The 16650-nt window shown below is 39.3% G+C and overlaps 1 protein-coding gene across 2 annotated transcripts in view; it reads left to right on the forward strand.

The window, feature by feature from the left end:
- Positions 1–16650, forward strand: part of LOC131459659 (MAM domain-containing glycosylphosphatidylinositol anchor protein 1) — a 138211-nt gene that overhangs the window by 50597 nt on the left and 70964 nt on the right. For both annotated transcript variants that reach the window (XM_058629681.1, XM_058629682.1), the window contains exon 4: positions 3488–3662. In XM_058629681.1, coding sequence (XP_058485664.1) covers positions 3488–3662 — 175 coding nt within the window. The remainder of the gene's footprint in view (positions 1–3487; positions 3663–16650) is intronic.

Genomic DNA, 16650 nt, shown 5'->3' on the forward strand with positions numbered 1-16650 from the left:
TCTAGATAGTCAGATCAGTGATGGCTGAGTTTCATTTAGCTTTAGGGTGTATTCTGGGTCATAGTCACACTGTCCTGACTTACATGAACAGAATCATGTGCTGGTGAAGGAGTTTATTGACATTTTCAACTCCAAGAGCCAGGTTTTCTTTTCAAACCGTGAATGCATCTGTACCCAAGTCATTGCCAGGTGCATCTAAAGCTTTTTATTACCCTGAGGAAGCAGAAAGTAATTAAAAATTTGAACAACTAAAATGTAGATTGGTGCCACTGTTTAAGAGTGCATTATCAAGATAGTAGGTGTGTTGTCTTACTGTGGCCTTTAGCACTTCACTGGGTTTCTTGCACATTATTGTAAACCCATGGATAATTAAGAACACAAATACAACCTTTTTGAAACAAACAACTGGGGCGGCAACAGTTCTTTTCTACATAAAGCAGAAGTGAATTTGGATGTGCCCTAAACACACACTGTGTGCTTTAGACCATTTACTTTACCCTAGTAAATATAGCCCATTTATTTCAATCATCACATAGACCCTAATATCTTTACTGGGCACTTTCGTTATTGGTGTTATAAAGGCAGCGTTTGACTGAATAAAGTGTGATGCATTACCAACAGGATCTTGTGTAAAAGGAGATTACTGCAAATAATGATCAGAAAACATTTGACCACTAATGGAACATTTACTGGCCCACTTGGCTCTGGTCAGTGTTTTAGTGCATTCTTCAATAACCACATTTTGCATATGGGCTAATGGCACCATTCGCCCACCATCACATATAAACACAAAGTGGTCCCTAACTTCCCCCGCAAAACTCTGACAAGGCTGCTCTTTTCTCTGCACTGTTTCCGTTCTACATCTGTGTCCTAGACAGCTTGCAGCTCTCCGGCTGAATACAGAAACAGCAAACAAAACCTGCTTCATGTCGACCTAAATCCCATGGGATCTTAAGTCTTCCCTCCACATTACATTCTAAGTACAGCTCTGACACAATAAATGCATCATACACGGGGGACAAAATATGGGAAAAATTAGGTTTTTACACATGTAAATGGACATGAATTTAACACTAGATCTATTATTTAGTGTTTGGCTGATACAGAAAGAGGAAAGGCGAAAAAAAAGAGGGATAACAATAAGACGAGGCAAAGAAAAGAAAAAGGACTGGGAGAGATATCCAGACCTATATCCATCGAGACCTGAGTGTAAAAAAGACGAAGCAGCATCCCATGCCTATTGAAGGGAGAGAAAAGAAAGAGGTGTGAAGGGAGAGGTCGGGGAAAAAGAGCGCACAGGTGATGGTTTTAAGCTGCTGGTGTCACAGGCAGATAAAGGCTCCTCTGCCTCCTGGCTGTCATCTGCATTGCACACAATATCCCCTTTATTCGCAATATCACCTCTCTCCATTTTGCTTCATCTGCCTCCCTGGTGGAACAACTCCCAGTGTGAAGCACTTCTTCTCTTGCCATCACACTGCTGCCAGCAATTCTTTATATATCATTCCCTCTCATTCTCTATCTAGCTTGCTCTCACTTACTGAAAAAAAAAAAAATGTATCTCACTTACATATACACATTCATTTTCTTCAATCACATACTTTTCCTTACCATGTGTATTTCTCACCAATTTGGGCTGTTTTTCTGCCTTCTCGGTTTCCTTACATGCATTCCATACATTTAGACCTCCGGAGGCTCCTTATCCAACAATAATCTATGATGTCATGTTTTCCTTTTACCCTGACATTAATCACATAACCACAATAAAAGGACACACCAATAAAAAAGCAGTAACTGCTTTTACTGAAATGTTAAATTTGTTCTACTTTCCCATATTCCAAAGTTCCATATCACACAATGCTGCAATTAAAATGTGTCTACAAGTGGCAAAATGGCAGTAAACAGTATTTATGTAGTTTGTATTATTGTTGTATCTTTTAATCCTTGAATTGATAGGATACAGGCAGAGGAACACAGATGCACACTTTCACTCACTCTCCCCCTTTCTATCTCTCACAAAGGTCCACACACACACACACACAAACTGGAGCCACTAAACCATGGAGAGACAGGGTTCGGTTCATTGCTCACCTTGGCTGGTTTGATCAATGGCAGTCCGCCTTCTCAAAATCCCTCCCACAAACAGAGCTGAATAAACAGACATGGAGCGTTTACACAGGCCCTGATAATCCACTAATCCATACAACCTGCTTTCTAACCAAGACACACACACACGCACACAGACACACACACACACACACACACACACACTCTCATTTGCATGAACATGTTCTCTGGACCTGGACACGGATACTGTGTGCAGTTCATATCAGGGACTAAAGCAGAGTGTGCAGGAAACACAGTTCTACATGCAAACATTTGCACATTGTGTGTGTCGGACACTTTTGCCATTATCCTCTCCAAACCTTCGCAGGAAGACATGTTGATAGTCTTGTCAGTGTTCATAACAGACAGAAGGGTTAAAAGGGATTAATGGACTGTACACAGTTGCTCAGACTTGCATACAGAGGCGAGAAAAACAACTCAGTGCTGATGTGTTCTCAGGCTTTGATGCATCTGTGATGTTTCGGGATGTGTGTTTGATTTGATTAATTGAGTGAGAGTATCATGTAGCCGTCTGCCGCACAGTGTTCGCACAGCTAGATGGAATAATTGAAGCGTGAAAAAGCCAAATAGATTTTGTCAAAACTCGTAATGGTCTGAGTTCAGCATCATGGACACCTCGAATTCAGCGCTTGATTCTTTGGAGCAGACTGTGATTTTATATGGCATTTGTAATTTTTGTGTTCGTCAGACAATTTAATGACATGCCCCAAGACAATAAGATGCTGTCTGTCCTACCCACACACTACTATTTTTACTATATTACTACTCAAAATCACTTTAAGAAAGCTAATGTGTTTGACAGTAGTTTTGATACAGGATGTAGACCAAAACAGGGCATACAAAGCCAGACTTTTTGTGTTGGGTATTTTGTGGATTACCTTTAAATTCACATTTAAGCCCATGTTGAAATGCAATAAGAAATTATGAATAATTTAAAAAAGGTAGTGGTTGGCTATACTTTACATTTTTACGACTTCCTGCTATGATTTGAGATGCTTTCGGTTGAAAACCAGAACTAATAGTTCTCAAATAGAGAGGATAATCACTCACTGCTTTTTTCAGCCTGCTGTTACTCTTCAATCAACATTATAAATTGCCACTTTAAGTACTTCATTTCACACATTTTTCTTTGTTACAACAAAGAGACATAATGCCACGAATACACGTTATGATTTATTTGTAGTTTTGACATTGTGAAATCCAGTTGTCTTAGTGCCTCTCTCAGCACTTCTCTCTGTTGCCGTCTCAACATTCTTCCATTTCAATTTGACTGATTCTGTCCCTCGGGACATTTCACGCTCACCTACAGCGTCTTTGTGGATTCAACATTTCCCCCCCTCTTGTCTCTCGCTATCTTCAGGTTCGGTGGACAAAGACAGCGGGCAGTGCATCAGAAAAGTTCCAAGAGACCTCCATCTACAATGAGACCCTGCGTATCAAGGGCATCCAGAGGGTGCAGGGGGGTCGCTACTACTGCAAGGCCGACAACGGGGTGGGGGTGGCTGCCATCAAGTCCATCCGCGTAGATGTGCAATGTAAGTGGGCAGGAAGAAAGTGGGAAAAGAGTCTTTCCACTTCTAGACCACATCTGACTTTCACTATAGCCATTCCCATTTTAGAGACGACCAACACAGGGAGAGATAGAAAGATTGGAGGAGTAAAGATGAAAGACAGATTGATGATGAGATTTCAGGTGGGAATGGCTTCCAGGAGTATCTGATGACTTACCGTGGAGATGATGAAAAGCATAGTTGGGGGATTAGGGGGGAAAGAGGATAGATCAAATAGAATCTCACTATTAGGGAAGGGTATAGATAAGAGGGCGCAACACATTAAAAACTAACATCTCAATTCCAGTGCACTTCATGTTTGTAGAATACAGTCTACAACAGAGGAGTGTGTTCTGCCAATTAAGGTCATTAGAGGAAAAAGCAATACGTCAAAACAGATACTCCTGGACAGAAGTGAAGTCTGCGGGGTATTTTCAGAGTTCTCTAACAGTTAATCCAGGCAGTACAGGCCCCCTAGCCGACTGTTTCTCAACCAACCCATGTCTCCTCAACTCTTTTTGAGTCATTTGAGTGATTTGACACCACTTAACATCATAGGTAAATGACTATTTGGCTGCATAACAAACCTTTGTTTTGCTGTACACTTTTGTGACAGAAAATGAATTTTATCTTGGGCACCAGACATTTTCCAGTGTCGCGTGCAAAATTAGCTGTAGTGCTGGGGAGAGATGCAGAACACAAAAAAAGCAACATCTACTGATGTTGTACGAAGATGAACAAGACAAGAAGTGAAGTGTAAGGCTCTGCACCATCAGAGCTGCTTCTTCACCTTAGTTGTGATGCTGCACTAATTGATTTAGCCATTTGATTGAATATGTTAATTGAATAGTTTGAGTTTCTCCTCATTTAACTGTCATCAACATTGTGAAAATATTGAATTTCAAATTGAATTTTCAGTTGACTTTCTAGCCCCATCTCTCTTTGAGTCAGGGCATCATGTTCAGAATGGAACCCTTACTTGTGTAACATGTCACAGTTGAGAAGCAGTGTTGAGTTGTAGGGGCCCTGTGCTGCTGCTTGTTTCACTGCCCTACTGTCCCTGTGAGTCAGGGGCCAGGTCATGGTGACAGGTAGATAATTCACATACATACTGTTCACCAACACATCACTTGTGTTTAATTCCCAGCACCCTAAAATCCTTATCCATTATCTATTTAGCTCCTTCCTTCAATGATTCAATCATTTTACATACAGACTAAAATAAATGCAGATTTTCTAAAGGCCGCCATAATATCCCATCCCTTTGAATGTATTTCTTCGCTTGCTTTGTCTTTTGTACAGTACAACACTTCATCCTGTCACTGCTCCTTTGGCATCAAATCACTACACTAGTACACACTAGTACACACACACACTGTTAAATATAACATGTTGGCTTCACATATGCCTGTTAGTGCCGATCAATGCCTAAAAATAACTACTGTATATTTAGGATGGTAAATTAAAATAAGTGTGGATGATGACTGTAGTAGTGTTTAACAAACTCTGTCAAAGAAAGTGGATTTAGGAGGTTTACTGTTTTTAATGGTAGACTCAGCAAATATCAAACATGCACATAATAGGAATTTCAGCATAAGCTGGTGAAATTTGAACTCTTAAACATGTAGACAGTTAGTCAAATGTACTATTTATCAAAAACATGGTGTGGTTTGACAATGCATACACAGACACACACAGACCGTATGTGGGCTCATCCTCTCTGTCTCCTCCTCCTATTCCTTCTCTGTTGATGGCGTTAGTTCTCCCCAGGTGCTTGCTCGGCCCCCTGCTGTGGAGCTGGTAATTGTAGGGGGTCCTGGGTAGTAAATAGGTTGTACTGTGAGTGCAGTTGTGACAGGATCTTTGAGAAAATAACCAGCTCTGATGGCCAGTTATTGTTCAATTTGCTATCACCCATGCCGCGTTAGACCCAGCGGCAATCAACCATGCTTCCTACACAGGGCGACTTCACTGCTAGAATGATGTAGCAATTAGCTCAGGCCGAGTGGGCTAGATTTGACTTGGACTTGGTCCTTTTTATTAGATATGCATGTCAAGTAGGAAAGTAAATGGACAAAAAGAGGAGGAAGAAAAAGCAGAGGACAAAAGGAGGGATAGATAGTAGTGATGCACAATATTGAACTTTTATTCCGATATATTGGGAGTGGGCCGCAAACTCTTTTTTTTTAATTAACATAACATTTTGCCTACTCATGACTCAGCAGATATAGATATACATTTTCTTCATTGAGCAAAATAAATAATGTTGTAGATAGAACTGGAGGAGTTTGCTGCCTATTTAGCCTGCTGTTGTAGTCATTAGTCACATTGGCAGATCTTGGTGTGTTTGCCGATATCCGGTAATGTGTTTAACAGCCAATATCTGCCAATACCGATATCATGATGAAAATATCGTGCGTCCCTTATAGATAGTAGAAAAAAAATAGAAAAGTTTGATTTTTGTGATTTACCGAGGGAAAGGTGGTGGGAGAGAGAGAGAGAGAGAGAGAGAGATGCACATTCAAATTGGATGCCTTCAACAGAGCAGTTATTAGAGAAGAGGGCAGAACTTGCAGTTACTTATAGCCCTTTATTTTTCTCAATCACAAATTTTATAATTTATAAAATAATTTGAGAGGAGGGAGACATAGATTTAGACAGACAGACATCAGCTGGCATCTTTCTCCTCGCATCTGCGAGGCTCAACTAAACACATGAGGTCACATCTGTCCTACAACTGTGGCTACGTACAATCACATGAATGCAACATGCACACGTTTCTCCTTCTCACTGATTCACACGTAGCCTCCCCCACTCACGTCTTTTTTATGCGCGTACATGACGATTCACACTGAGTAACTCAGTGTGAGCCACTCAAACCATGCATATACTGTACAAAGCACACACAGACAATTTAAGGTCACCGTGTGAGTGCATGCATGTGTGAAAGTAGGAGTAACGGAAAAATGAAGAGAAAAAAAGTGAGTGATGGATGGAAACCGAAGAGATGCCAGAGAAAATGGGTGGAGGGTTTCACGATCGGAGCAAAGGCACATTTAATATTCTGCTTTGAATTGCAGGCACATACAAGTCACTCATATATTTCTAATGCTGACAGTCTGTCTCTGTCTTACTCAGTCATTCACTTTCTTTCTTCCCATTTTGGTTTTTCTACCTGCATCCAAATATTTCTTCCAGTTGTTTTTGTCTGTCCCACTACCTTTTCCTTTTCTCTCGCTGTTTCTAAACTAGTTTTACTTTCAAACTCTGGACCTAGTTTGTATATAAGTTACTAATTCACCATGTTTACTTAATAACAATAGGACTATATCTATCCATCTATCTATCTATCTGCCCAGCTCAATTTCTCCCTTTCCACTCATCAACACCTCATCAACACCTGTTCCTGCAAACAACCATCTTTCCCTTATTCCCCTGTAAGATCTCCCTCACCACCTGACTAGTGACCTGGCACTCTAACCATAGAGGGAGTGGGGCAGTGAGCAGGCGGGGTGTAACTTTATGTAACCTCTACCGATGGGATGGACTTGGTTCAGAAACCCAAACAATGACTGGGATGAAAAAAAAGTCATTATTGAGAAAAAAGGTTTTACACAAATTAAACTCCTGTCTGTGGATCCATCACTCTCTTCGGGGGCACATCAAGGTAAGTGGAAAAGTGTTTAATTAATGATGTTTTCAAGGTTTAGTGGCAATGTTGTGACCAAACAGTTTTTTGGGTTTTTTTTTACGCATAGTAGTTGTTTTTGCTTTTGTCAAAATGTGACTCAAGATCATTGTCAAAGACAGCAAATCTGATTCACATTAAAGGACGGTGCAGGTGCATCCACATATCTCTCTCACACACACTGACACACTTTTCAGTCCATCCATTCATCCATTTTCTACTGCTTTATCCTCCACATGAGGGTCGTGGGGGATACACCATGGACAGCTCGCCAGTCCATCACAGGGCCACATATAGAGACAACCCGGAGAAAACCCCCCCACACACACACACACAGGGAGAACATGCACTTTTCAATTCAGTTCAGTTTTATTTATATAGCACCAAATCACAACATCTCAAGGCACTGTACATATTATAGAGAAACAGACAAACCCAACAATTCACACAATGAGCAAGCCTTCTCTGACAGAAGCAGACTCAAAGATGTGCAGCCATCTGCCTCGTCCGGTTGCGGTGAAAGGAAAAATGGGGGACAGAGGAGAGATGGGGGAGAGAAAGGACAAGAGGGAGGTGAGGTATAGAGACAGAAGAGAGAGACCGGGAGCAGAAATACAACAAGTGTATCAAGTTATAAGTTGAGACAAGACAGTGATGACGTGTTTATAAAACTACAATTCTTTCTTTCTTTTCTGTCACAACATGAGCTCTGTGCTTCCAGGCAGAAATTAAACCATTTCTGTCTGGAAGAGGAGGAATGGACAGTTGTAGTAAATGGAAACAAAACATGCAAAAGCGAGGACACGCATACTGTGTGTATTCATTTCAAGATGCACACACACACTGTGACCCAGAAACTGTGGTTTAAAACAGTTGAAGTGAGACGTGTAAACAAGTACCTAAAAAGCTGTTCATTGGTCCGCCACATGACACCGTGACTCACCAAAATCAACACCAACCGTTTTGTTCCTTTACTTATCATCTCACACCTTCTTGTCTTCTGTCCTTCCTCAATTTCTCTGTTAATCTTCCGCTCCCTCACACTCAATCCTCCTCTTTCTCTGTGTAACTTATTGGCTGCTTGTCTAATATATATTTCTCTCTCTGAGGGAATAATACTTTTTTCCACGTTGCCTTGTTATTAAAGATGTGCAGTTTGATATATAGTGGTATATATGGTTGTTCTTTTTCAAAAATGAGCATTGTCATTCCTAGTTATATGATTTGGTTTGGTCTGTAGCACACAAGTACATAAAACATTTAACAGATCAAGTGAAATGCAGTGATTCCTGCACACTGTAGGAATGTGACTGTGCATTAGTGTTGTGTTTTTCAGCATTTACTTTAAAGATGTATTTACCACACATTTTCTTTGGTAATAATATAGCCAGTGGACAGATGTGAGTGGAGCAGATCAGTATAATACAATCATTTCAATATTTACCAAATAAAATTGTGTGTAATGAAGTAAGTCTACTATAAATCACACTTATCCTGTGGGCATTAACATGATATTAACCTACAGTCAAATCAGTGTGTCATTTAAAAAAATAAAATAAAATAACATGCTGATTTTTTTTTTTCAGCCAGTTCAGTTGTCAGAGATCACTGAAACTATATTTATACTTTTTCTACAACGGAATTAGTTGTGGAGGTGCAGACAGCACCATTCCTTGTGTTGTATTTTTCTAAGAACTTCATCTTCTGCTTTATCCTCCACATGATATGTCTGAAGAAAACTAATAACTCTTTAGTGAAATGGGCATTAATCGAATTGAAGTAAAACATTTTTTAGTAGAAATGGTCAGACTAATTCGGACTGGGCTGGCTTGAGTGTGCAGCTTGTGTGAGTAAAGTGAATTAATATCAAGGAGAGAACCGCATTCTGTCACGTTTGTGGAACAAAGTGCATTTAAATGATTATATAGCGTAGTTAAATAACAATTCTTCTAATTAGGTAACAGAGAAATACTAATAATAATCCTGACCAGAGCACTCTCATTAGTATTGGCATCTGTGAAATTGCTGCTTGAATGATCTGATGTATTGATCTAGATCATCATTTTACATACAACATTCTGGTATGTAAAAGTAATATCTTTGGCTTTGTTAGAAAAAAAAAAAATAATACAAAAGTAGATTAAATAGAAATTAAAATGTTAGACCTTCTTACTGTGTTTTTATTTTTCATCTATTTACTTCTTGCTGGAAGAACTTGTCACTTATCATACAGGAATGAATCCACATTAGTGCAGAGAAGCCTGGGAAATTGAATCTCGTTCAGTCAAAGATATTGACAAAGTGCAAACATTGCTTTAATATCGACATAAATAAATAAATAAATCTAGTTAGGCATGTTGACATGTATTCACACTTGTGGGACTTGATGTAGCGTTTTTATTTAGCACTGAATTCATTAAGCTTATGATGCACTCAGTCATTCACACTATAATGTTTAACTTCTCATCAATGCTCTATGGTGCATATACACAGGTATTAGAATGAAAGCATACTCACACTATCACTGCTCCACAAGCAGCTTTAATGTTTTTTGCATAATGCGGTACATGCAACAGAATATCTGCAGTGCATTGTGGACAAGAACATTTTCTTCAGCTTGCATGAGAGGCATTCATTTGTCCACACCAAGGTCCATTTCTTATCCAGTGAATACAATTTAGACAACAAAGCAATTTGATGGGGCTGAAATGGAACAGAAACCATAAGATAAGTGCATATATTCTTGTGAGCTAGATAAATAATTATTTGTCTGTTTATCAAGGTGACCTCTTCAGACTTCAGACTTCAGGGGGTCACATCCTTGTATTGCAGCACATTTTCCTGTTCATTCGGGTTGTACTTTAACTGTCTCAATACATGAAGGTTGGTCTTTAATGTGTTTTTTTTTTGAAAGTACTTTTGTATTTTATTTAAAAACATCACTTCATTTCTTTTTTTAATTTTTGTAATTGGCTATGAAAGTGTGAGTGTGTTTCATTCTGCAAATGCTGAATACACTTTGTAGCTAAAGCCTGGGCCTTAATATTATGCCATTCCTCTCCATTATGACGGAGAGCATCGTGCATTATTGTGTGAAAAGGGGAAAATAAAGAGATAAGAAATACCACAGACATGGCCTTGTTGTCTGAGGGGGTTACTTGATGAATAGACATTCTGAAACACAAAATCTTGACCTTCACCTACTTTGCAGGTTTCCTTTTTTTTTTTTATTTCTATCTTCACATCAAAATAGTTTAGTAAGAAGACTGAGCATGGACGTGGTGATCTGTGCATTGTGAGTTTTCAGTAGATATCTGGGGCAGTCAGTATCAAAGAAAGTAAAACTATATCTGTTAACTGATGTATGGCAGTGCTGTGCTTGTCAGGTTTAGGGGTCCACATGAAAGCAGAGAAGCTTTCGGTCACACCAGCTGCCACATTACATACAGTGCACTGAATGTACAGTATATAGAGCATGTTTGTGGTAAACAGTGAGCACATGTGCAGGAGACTAATTATTCAAGCCATATGTGAAAAGGGGGCCACTTTTTGGGGAACAAGATGATGCATTAGTGGAGCAATAGTAACATGATAACAAACATAAACGTCTCCTTCACATGATGGAAACCAACAACAATGAATGACTTTTAATATTATTGAAGCTCACATTGTTTGATCTGGAAAATATCTAATATCTAAGACTTTTATAGATGTGATGTGTACAGCGTGAGCTGCTGCAGCAGTGCACTTGAACCTCACAGTGAAAGACAGTCATGATTACAAGAAACAAATTCAAACCAGGCTATAAATTCAGAGTAATCACATTAAAACACACACACACAAATCAAATTTCTTCTAAATGTACAAAGTGCAGTGGAAACATTGAGGACAGTTTAAGCATCACAGCTCAGCATCGTTTTTTTTATATACTGTATGTTACACAGTGAGTGAAGCTCTGCACACAAACACAATATTAATATTGTTTATATTGCAAAATGCAGGGAGCACATCTTATTACTTACCTTTAAATGTCTTAATGCCCTGGCACCAACATTCTATCACTATCTGTCCACCATCTTACCTTGTGTCATTTTTACCTTTTTCTTTTCATTGTGGCGGCTAATGCTGTGGACGCAACGCAGATTTATCCAGCAACAACTTTACATACAAAGTCAATGCACATCCTGTCTATCGCACAAATTGCGCCTGTTGCTTGAGATGAAATATTTCAGCTTTTGCGAAAAGTCATGCTGATGTGAGTTCACATAATTGCCAGTGGCCAGACTCCGCTCTGGGAAACATATTATTTTTGTGTGTGGACACTCGGAGCTCACAAAATGATCGGTTCCCCTCTGCCTTGTTGCCTTTACTTGAACATACTTGTTGTATTGTTTGTTTGATTGCTGATAATATTCATTTGTTGACTCCATCTCTCATCTCTTCTTGTTACTCCTCACTTTTTTCTCTTCCCCTTTCTGTCCCCCGCCTCTCCTCACCCCAACCGGCCGAGGCAGATGCTGCACATCTTTGAGTCTGGTTCTGTCAGAGATTTCTTCCTCGTATTGGCTCAGTGTGTGAACTGCTTCTTTCTTTCCTTGCCTTATAGAACAAAACGCCTTGTAATAATATGATTAGACTTGATTGGGCTGTTAATCACTGTGTAACAAGAAAAGTGCTATATAAGTATCTTCCTGCTCCTCGCTGGTTTACCTTTACCTCTCGGCGTGTCACTGTTGCTACGATACACAGGACGTACAGTGAATCCGACCACCAATTAAAAGCGTGTGAATTCAACATGACCTTAGCAAATAAAAGATATCCAACTGAGAGCTGTACAATCTATTACTCAATATTAATGGGTAAAGTATTATTAGACAGGGCAGTCAGTCATGCTGTTTGCTCTCCTTGTGCATCTTAAAGAGTCTCATTACCACTATCACACCTCCAGTCAAATATGGAAATGAAATAGTTTTGCTCACACTCTGAGTTCCCCCTTGATCCAAATGGGAAAATGTGATGGTTATCACCTCCACTGCTGCTGCAATATCACTCTATCATTGTCAGATCCATTTCAGAACTAATCAGATAGAATACTGAGGTGAATTTCATTTGCAAATGCAAATATTTACACATGAATGAATTGAATATTCATATTCCAATGAATGAACTTGACCTAAGACTATATTTTCAAAGAAGAAGAATATAGATCTCATTCTATCAAATCAAATATAGTCCTACGTCTTCCGTGCATTGTATTATATAATTAAAGAGACATGTGTCATAGATATAGAAAGGCAGAGGAATATGATGAGATGAGGTAGCTATTGTCCTGGTCCTCATGAATTTTTTTTGTCAGTGTGGTCGAGTGCACAGAATATCTAAAGCATTTAAAAAAAACACAATCATAGGTACTGGGACGGGACTATGGTGTATTGATTAATTATCTTACTACTACTTAGACTCCCAGACAGACTGTCCTTGCATTTATAGATAGATATTCACTCCTCTATAAGAATCAAGGCATCCCTCTCCTGGGTGTCCTTATAAATTAGTGTATGCACTGTCTGTGTGTTTGTGTGTGTGTGCATTTTGATTAATATGTAACACACCACTGAAACACATTTTTGCAATTAAGCTAATGTCCAGTGCATAAAATGAAGGAGGGTTAATTGGAAGACATTTAATATAGAACCTATAAGTATGTTTGCATAATGACTTTAAAATGAAAATCATTAGGTTAGCCTAATATCATAAGGAGATGCTGTTTGGTGATTTGTCGGATGGTCATGACAAACTTGTGCGGCATGTCGTCAACTCGCATGATGCCAGTTTGTCATTGACAGTGTCAGAAATGGGTCGGAATCTCTCCGCGTGGGCCTCTTGAATCCAGCGTCACGTAACACCACTCTCTCGTAGGCAGGAAAGCGTGTGGCCACCGTGGGCGGCTCTCAGGTCCTCGCTGCTCTTGTGTATTAGTCCTTCTTCTTCGCTGCCCTTTGACCCCTCAGCCTTATATAAAACGCTTTTTATTTGTACTTTAGGCCATGGTCGTGCTTTAACAACATCTGTCATCATGCACAGCCAGTGTGTGTGTGTGCACACTTCACATTTTGAAGCAAATGCTTACTAAGCAAACAAAGAAGACAACAATAATACTAAACTTTACCACATCAGCTGACGGTCAGCTGGACTTGCTTGTTGAAGATAATCCTCCTTGCTTATATGTGAAGGTCACAGTTGTTGTTTTTTGTTGTTGCTCCAAAGGATAAATTACATTAAATAATAACAGTGACACAGGACCGTTGTGTCCTCTCATTATGGTATGTTAATCATAATTAACATACCATAATTAACATCAACATTATTGAAATTGTTCTCAGGCATGTATTTGATTTGTATCTTATTTCTTTATCATAGCATACTTTATCAAACACCAGAATAGTATTATGTTTTTAAAGTCTTTTTATCTTAAAAACCCTGTCTCCAAACGACACATTAGAGATATGAATAAGTAACAAGATATAATAGATAAAAATGGTGAAGATAACTAATCACATGAATGTAAATATGTGGACTAGTTGTTATTCAGTAGGATTTCATTGTGAAACCATCAACATGTAACTTCATTCAGTCCATTTCGATATTAGCAACTGTGTTTGGTCCAAACTAAAAAAGGAACCTACCATAAAAAGACTGTAAACAATTGACTGGTTTTGAAATAATATACTGTAGTTAAATTGGTATTTGTCAACATTTTCTTACACTTGAGAACCATGAGAAGTATTAGCTCATGTGAATGGACACTGGTGGATGTTCTCTCTTCTCTAACCCAATCCAGTCTCTATAGTTAAAGACAGACTCACTCAGACCTTTAACTAATGGATCTATTGGTAAAGGGCGGTGGCAGGGTGGAGGCTGTTTTATAGGAACACACACCCACACACACACATATTGTTTCACTATCCCTTATAATTTGAATGAAACGATGGATTAAAGTTCACCAATTTGTCTAATGGCAGTGATATAATCACGGGTAATAGTTAAAACGGTCTAATTCTCCCAAATGTGCTAAACCTCACATTAAAATCTCACATTAAGCAACACTTACAAATGACACTGATTTGCATTATGGGACTGCTATAGGTCAAACCTTTTAAAGTATTCTGTCGATGTTTTCATGGAGGCTATAGGCTCGTTTTTAATGTGATGCCGTTGATTTAGTTTTAATTTCTGACTGTATTTCTATTTGTTTCCTTCTTTCACTCCATTACGCACTCCACATGCTCAGATGTGGACGTGTGCATTGCTTTATGTCCTCATGTGTGTGGTGTCCTCATATAGAACATCAGCAGTGTTTACTCGTATCATTGCCTCCATCCCTCAGACATCCTGTCACTGTACAATTGCATTGGACCATTACTTAGGACATTATGCAAGAATGATGTCCTCTCTCCTGCTCATGTCCTATTCTTTCTATTGTAAGAGGTCATTTGGGTCCTCGGGAGGATAATTCACTATTGGCAATTATGTAGCAGTATTTCACACTGGGCCTATGGGGAAAAAAGAAATAATCAAGTCTTAGAGTGGCCACCCCCACATGGCAGGTATTTTGCTGACTCATAAAATACTGTGGATTTTGACACTTAACATTTGTGACTGTGCTAGTTGCACTGTAAGTGTGATTGATCGGTTAATCTGGGGCCACTGTCGGCTTGATTGGGAAGCAGCAGGTGGTAATACTGACAAACAAAAAAGCACTTCAACTGCAAGGGGAAAAAGTGTTACTAATCACCTTGGCAAATTAAACAAGTCAATAAGTGTTAAAAATTAGGTTTCAAATCTTGTAAAATGAAAATCATTCTACGCTGATATTAAAAGTCTTCGAGAGTGTTCACAGTCTAAGATAAGATAACACATTATTATCTGTTCTCACGGATATTAGTCTGGTATCAGATGCTTCAACAATTATAAAACACTTAAAAGAAATGCACATTTAAAACATCTATAATATCATATCAACAGAGCACACTTGCTGATGGATGTGTGGGGTATCAGCCCTTATATTGTGCATCGTCCATTATGTCAGTGTGTCCGTGTTTGTATGGGGGTTAGGGTTATCACCTGCTCATGCTCCTTTGTTGATTCAGCAGTTTTATAGAATGAGAGACAGAGTATTGCTTGTAAGTTTTTTTAAAAGTGCAGTACCAGAGGACAAAAAACCCACATTTGCACCTCACTCTTGCTTGTTCTTTGGTTACTGTGGACCAATGATGTTTTGTTTTTCTTGTGTCTTGAGTTGGTTATATTAAATGACTCAAAGGCCATATTTAGACGAACTATAGCACAAGTGCATTAGGCCATGTCCAGCTGTAACAGGAAGTTACATACTTTTCCACTACATGTTCCTGCCACGCCTCGGCTCTGCTCGGCACGGCACGACACTGCACGGCTTAACTCTACACTGTTTGTTTGGTTTTCCATTACTATAGTACCTCCTCAACGTGGGCGGGGTCATCACAGCACGGCTGCATGCAACTCCCGTGGCTTTGTTTTATATGCGACACACAAACTAGTGACTAGTGACTCGGTGTACTGAATCATTATTATCAGTTAATTAAAAAGATTTGTTCACAGCATAGTTCAGTATACTTCCTGCATGACCAGTTGCTAAAAACACCAGACTCCTCTGTTAAATACTGAGATCTTAGACATTTCCCTGCTAAATGTTGGAGATTAATGCACGGTTTCACAAATTTTAAATCGTTTTAACTGATCTACAGTTCGGCATTGTTCGGTTTGATTGTTGTGTCGGACTTCCTGCTCATGCCTCTTCCAGTGCCGACACTCCACCAATCGGTGACCGGCTGACGGCATCACGCATAGTATCAGCTCGCCAGAGCAGCTACTAACAAAAAGTACTATCGCTAATGGAAAAGCAAAATAACTGCGCTGTGCCGAGGCGAGTCGAGTCGAGTCAAGTCACGCTGGGACCAAGTAGTGAAAAAGCGCCATTAGTGTCTGAATTATTTAGAGGTGAGTTTGGATGTAACATCAGATCCGTCTCCTATAATAAATCAATCAGTGTTGTGTTTGCCTTTTCCTTTAAGAGTCAGGTGCATAGCTATTTCAGTGGTGAAAGTAGGAAACAGTTGAAGTAAATTATTCTCTTCTGAGGAGGAGACGGATCTGCTTGTGCAAGAGGAAAACACGTGAGCAGAATACATGGAGGATAAAAAAAAATCACAGCTGAAAAAGCAGAGTTTCAAAACAAAGTTTTGGAACTTC

This window comes from Solea solea, chromosome 5 (genome assembly GCF_958295425.1).
Source record: "Solea solea chromosome 5, fSolSol10.1, whole genome shotgun sequence".
NCBI lineage: Eukaryota > Metazoa > Chordata > Actinopteri > Pleuronectiformes > Soleidae > Solea > Solea solea.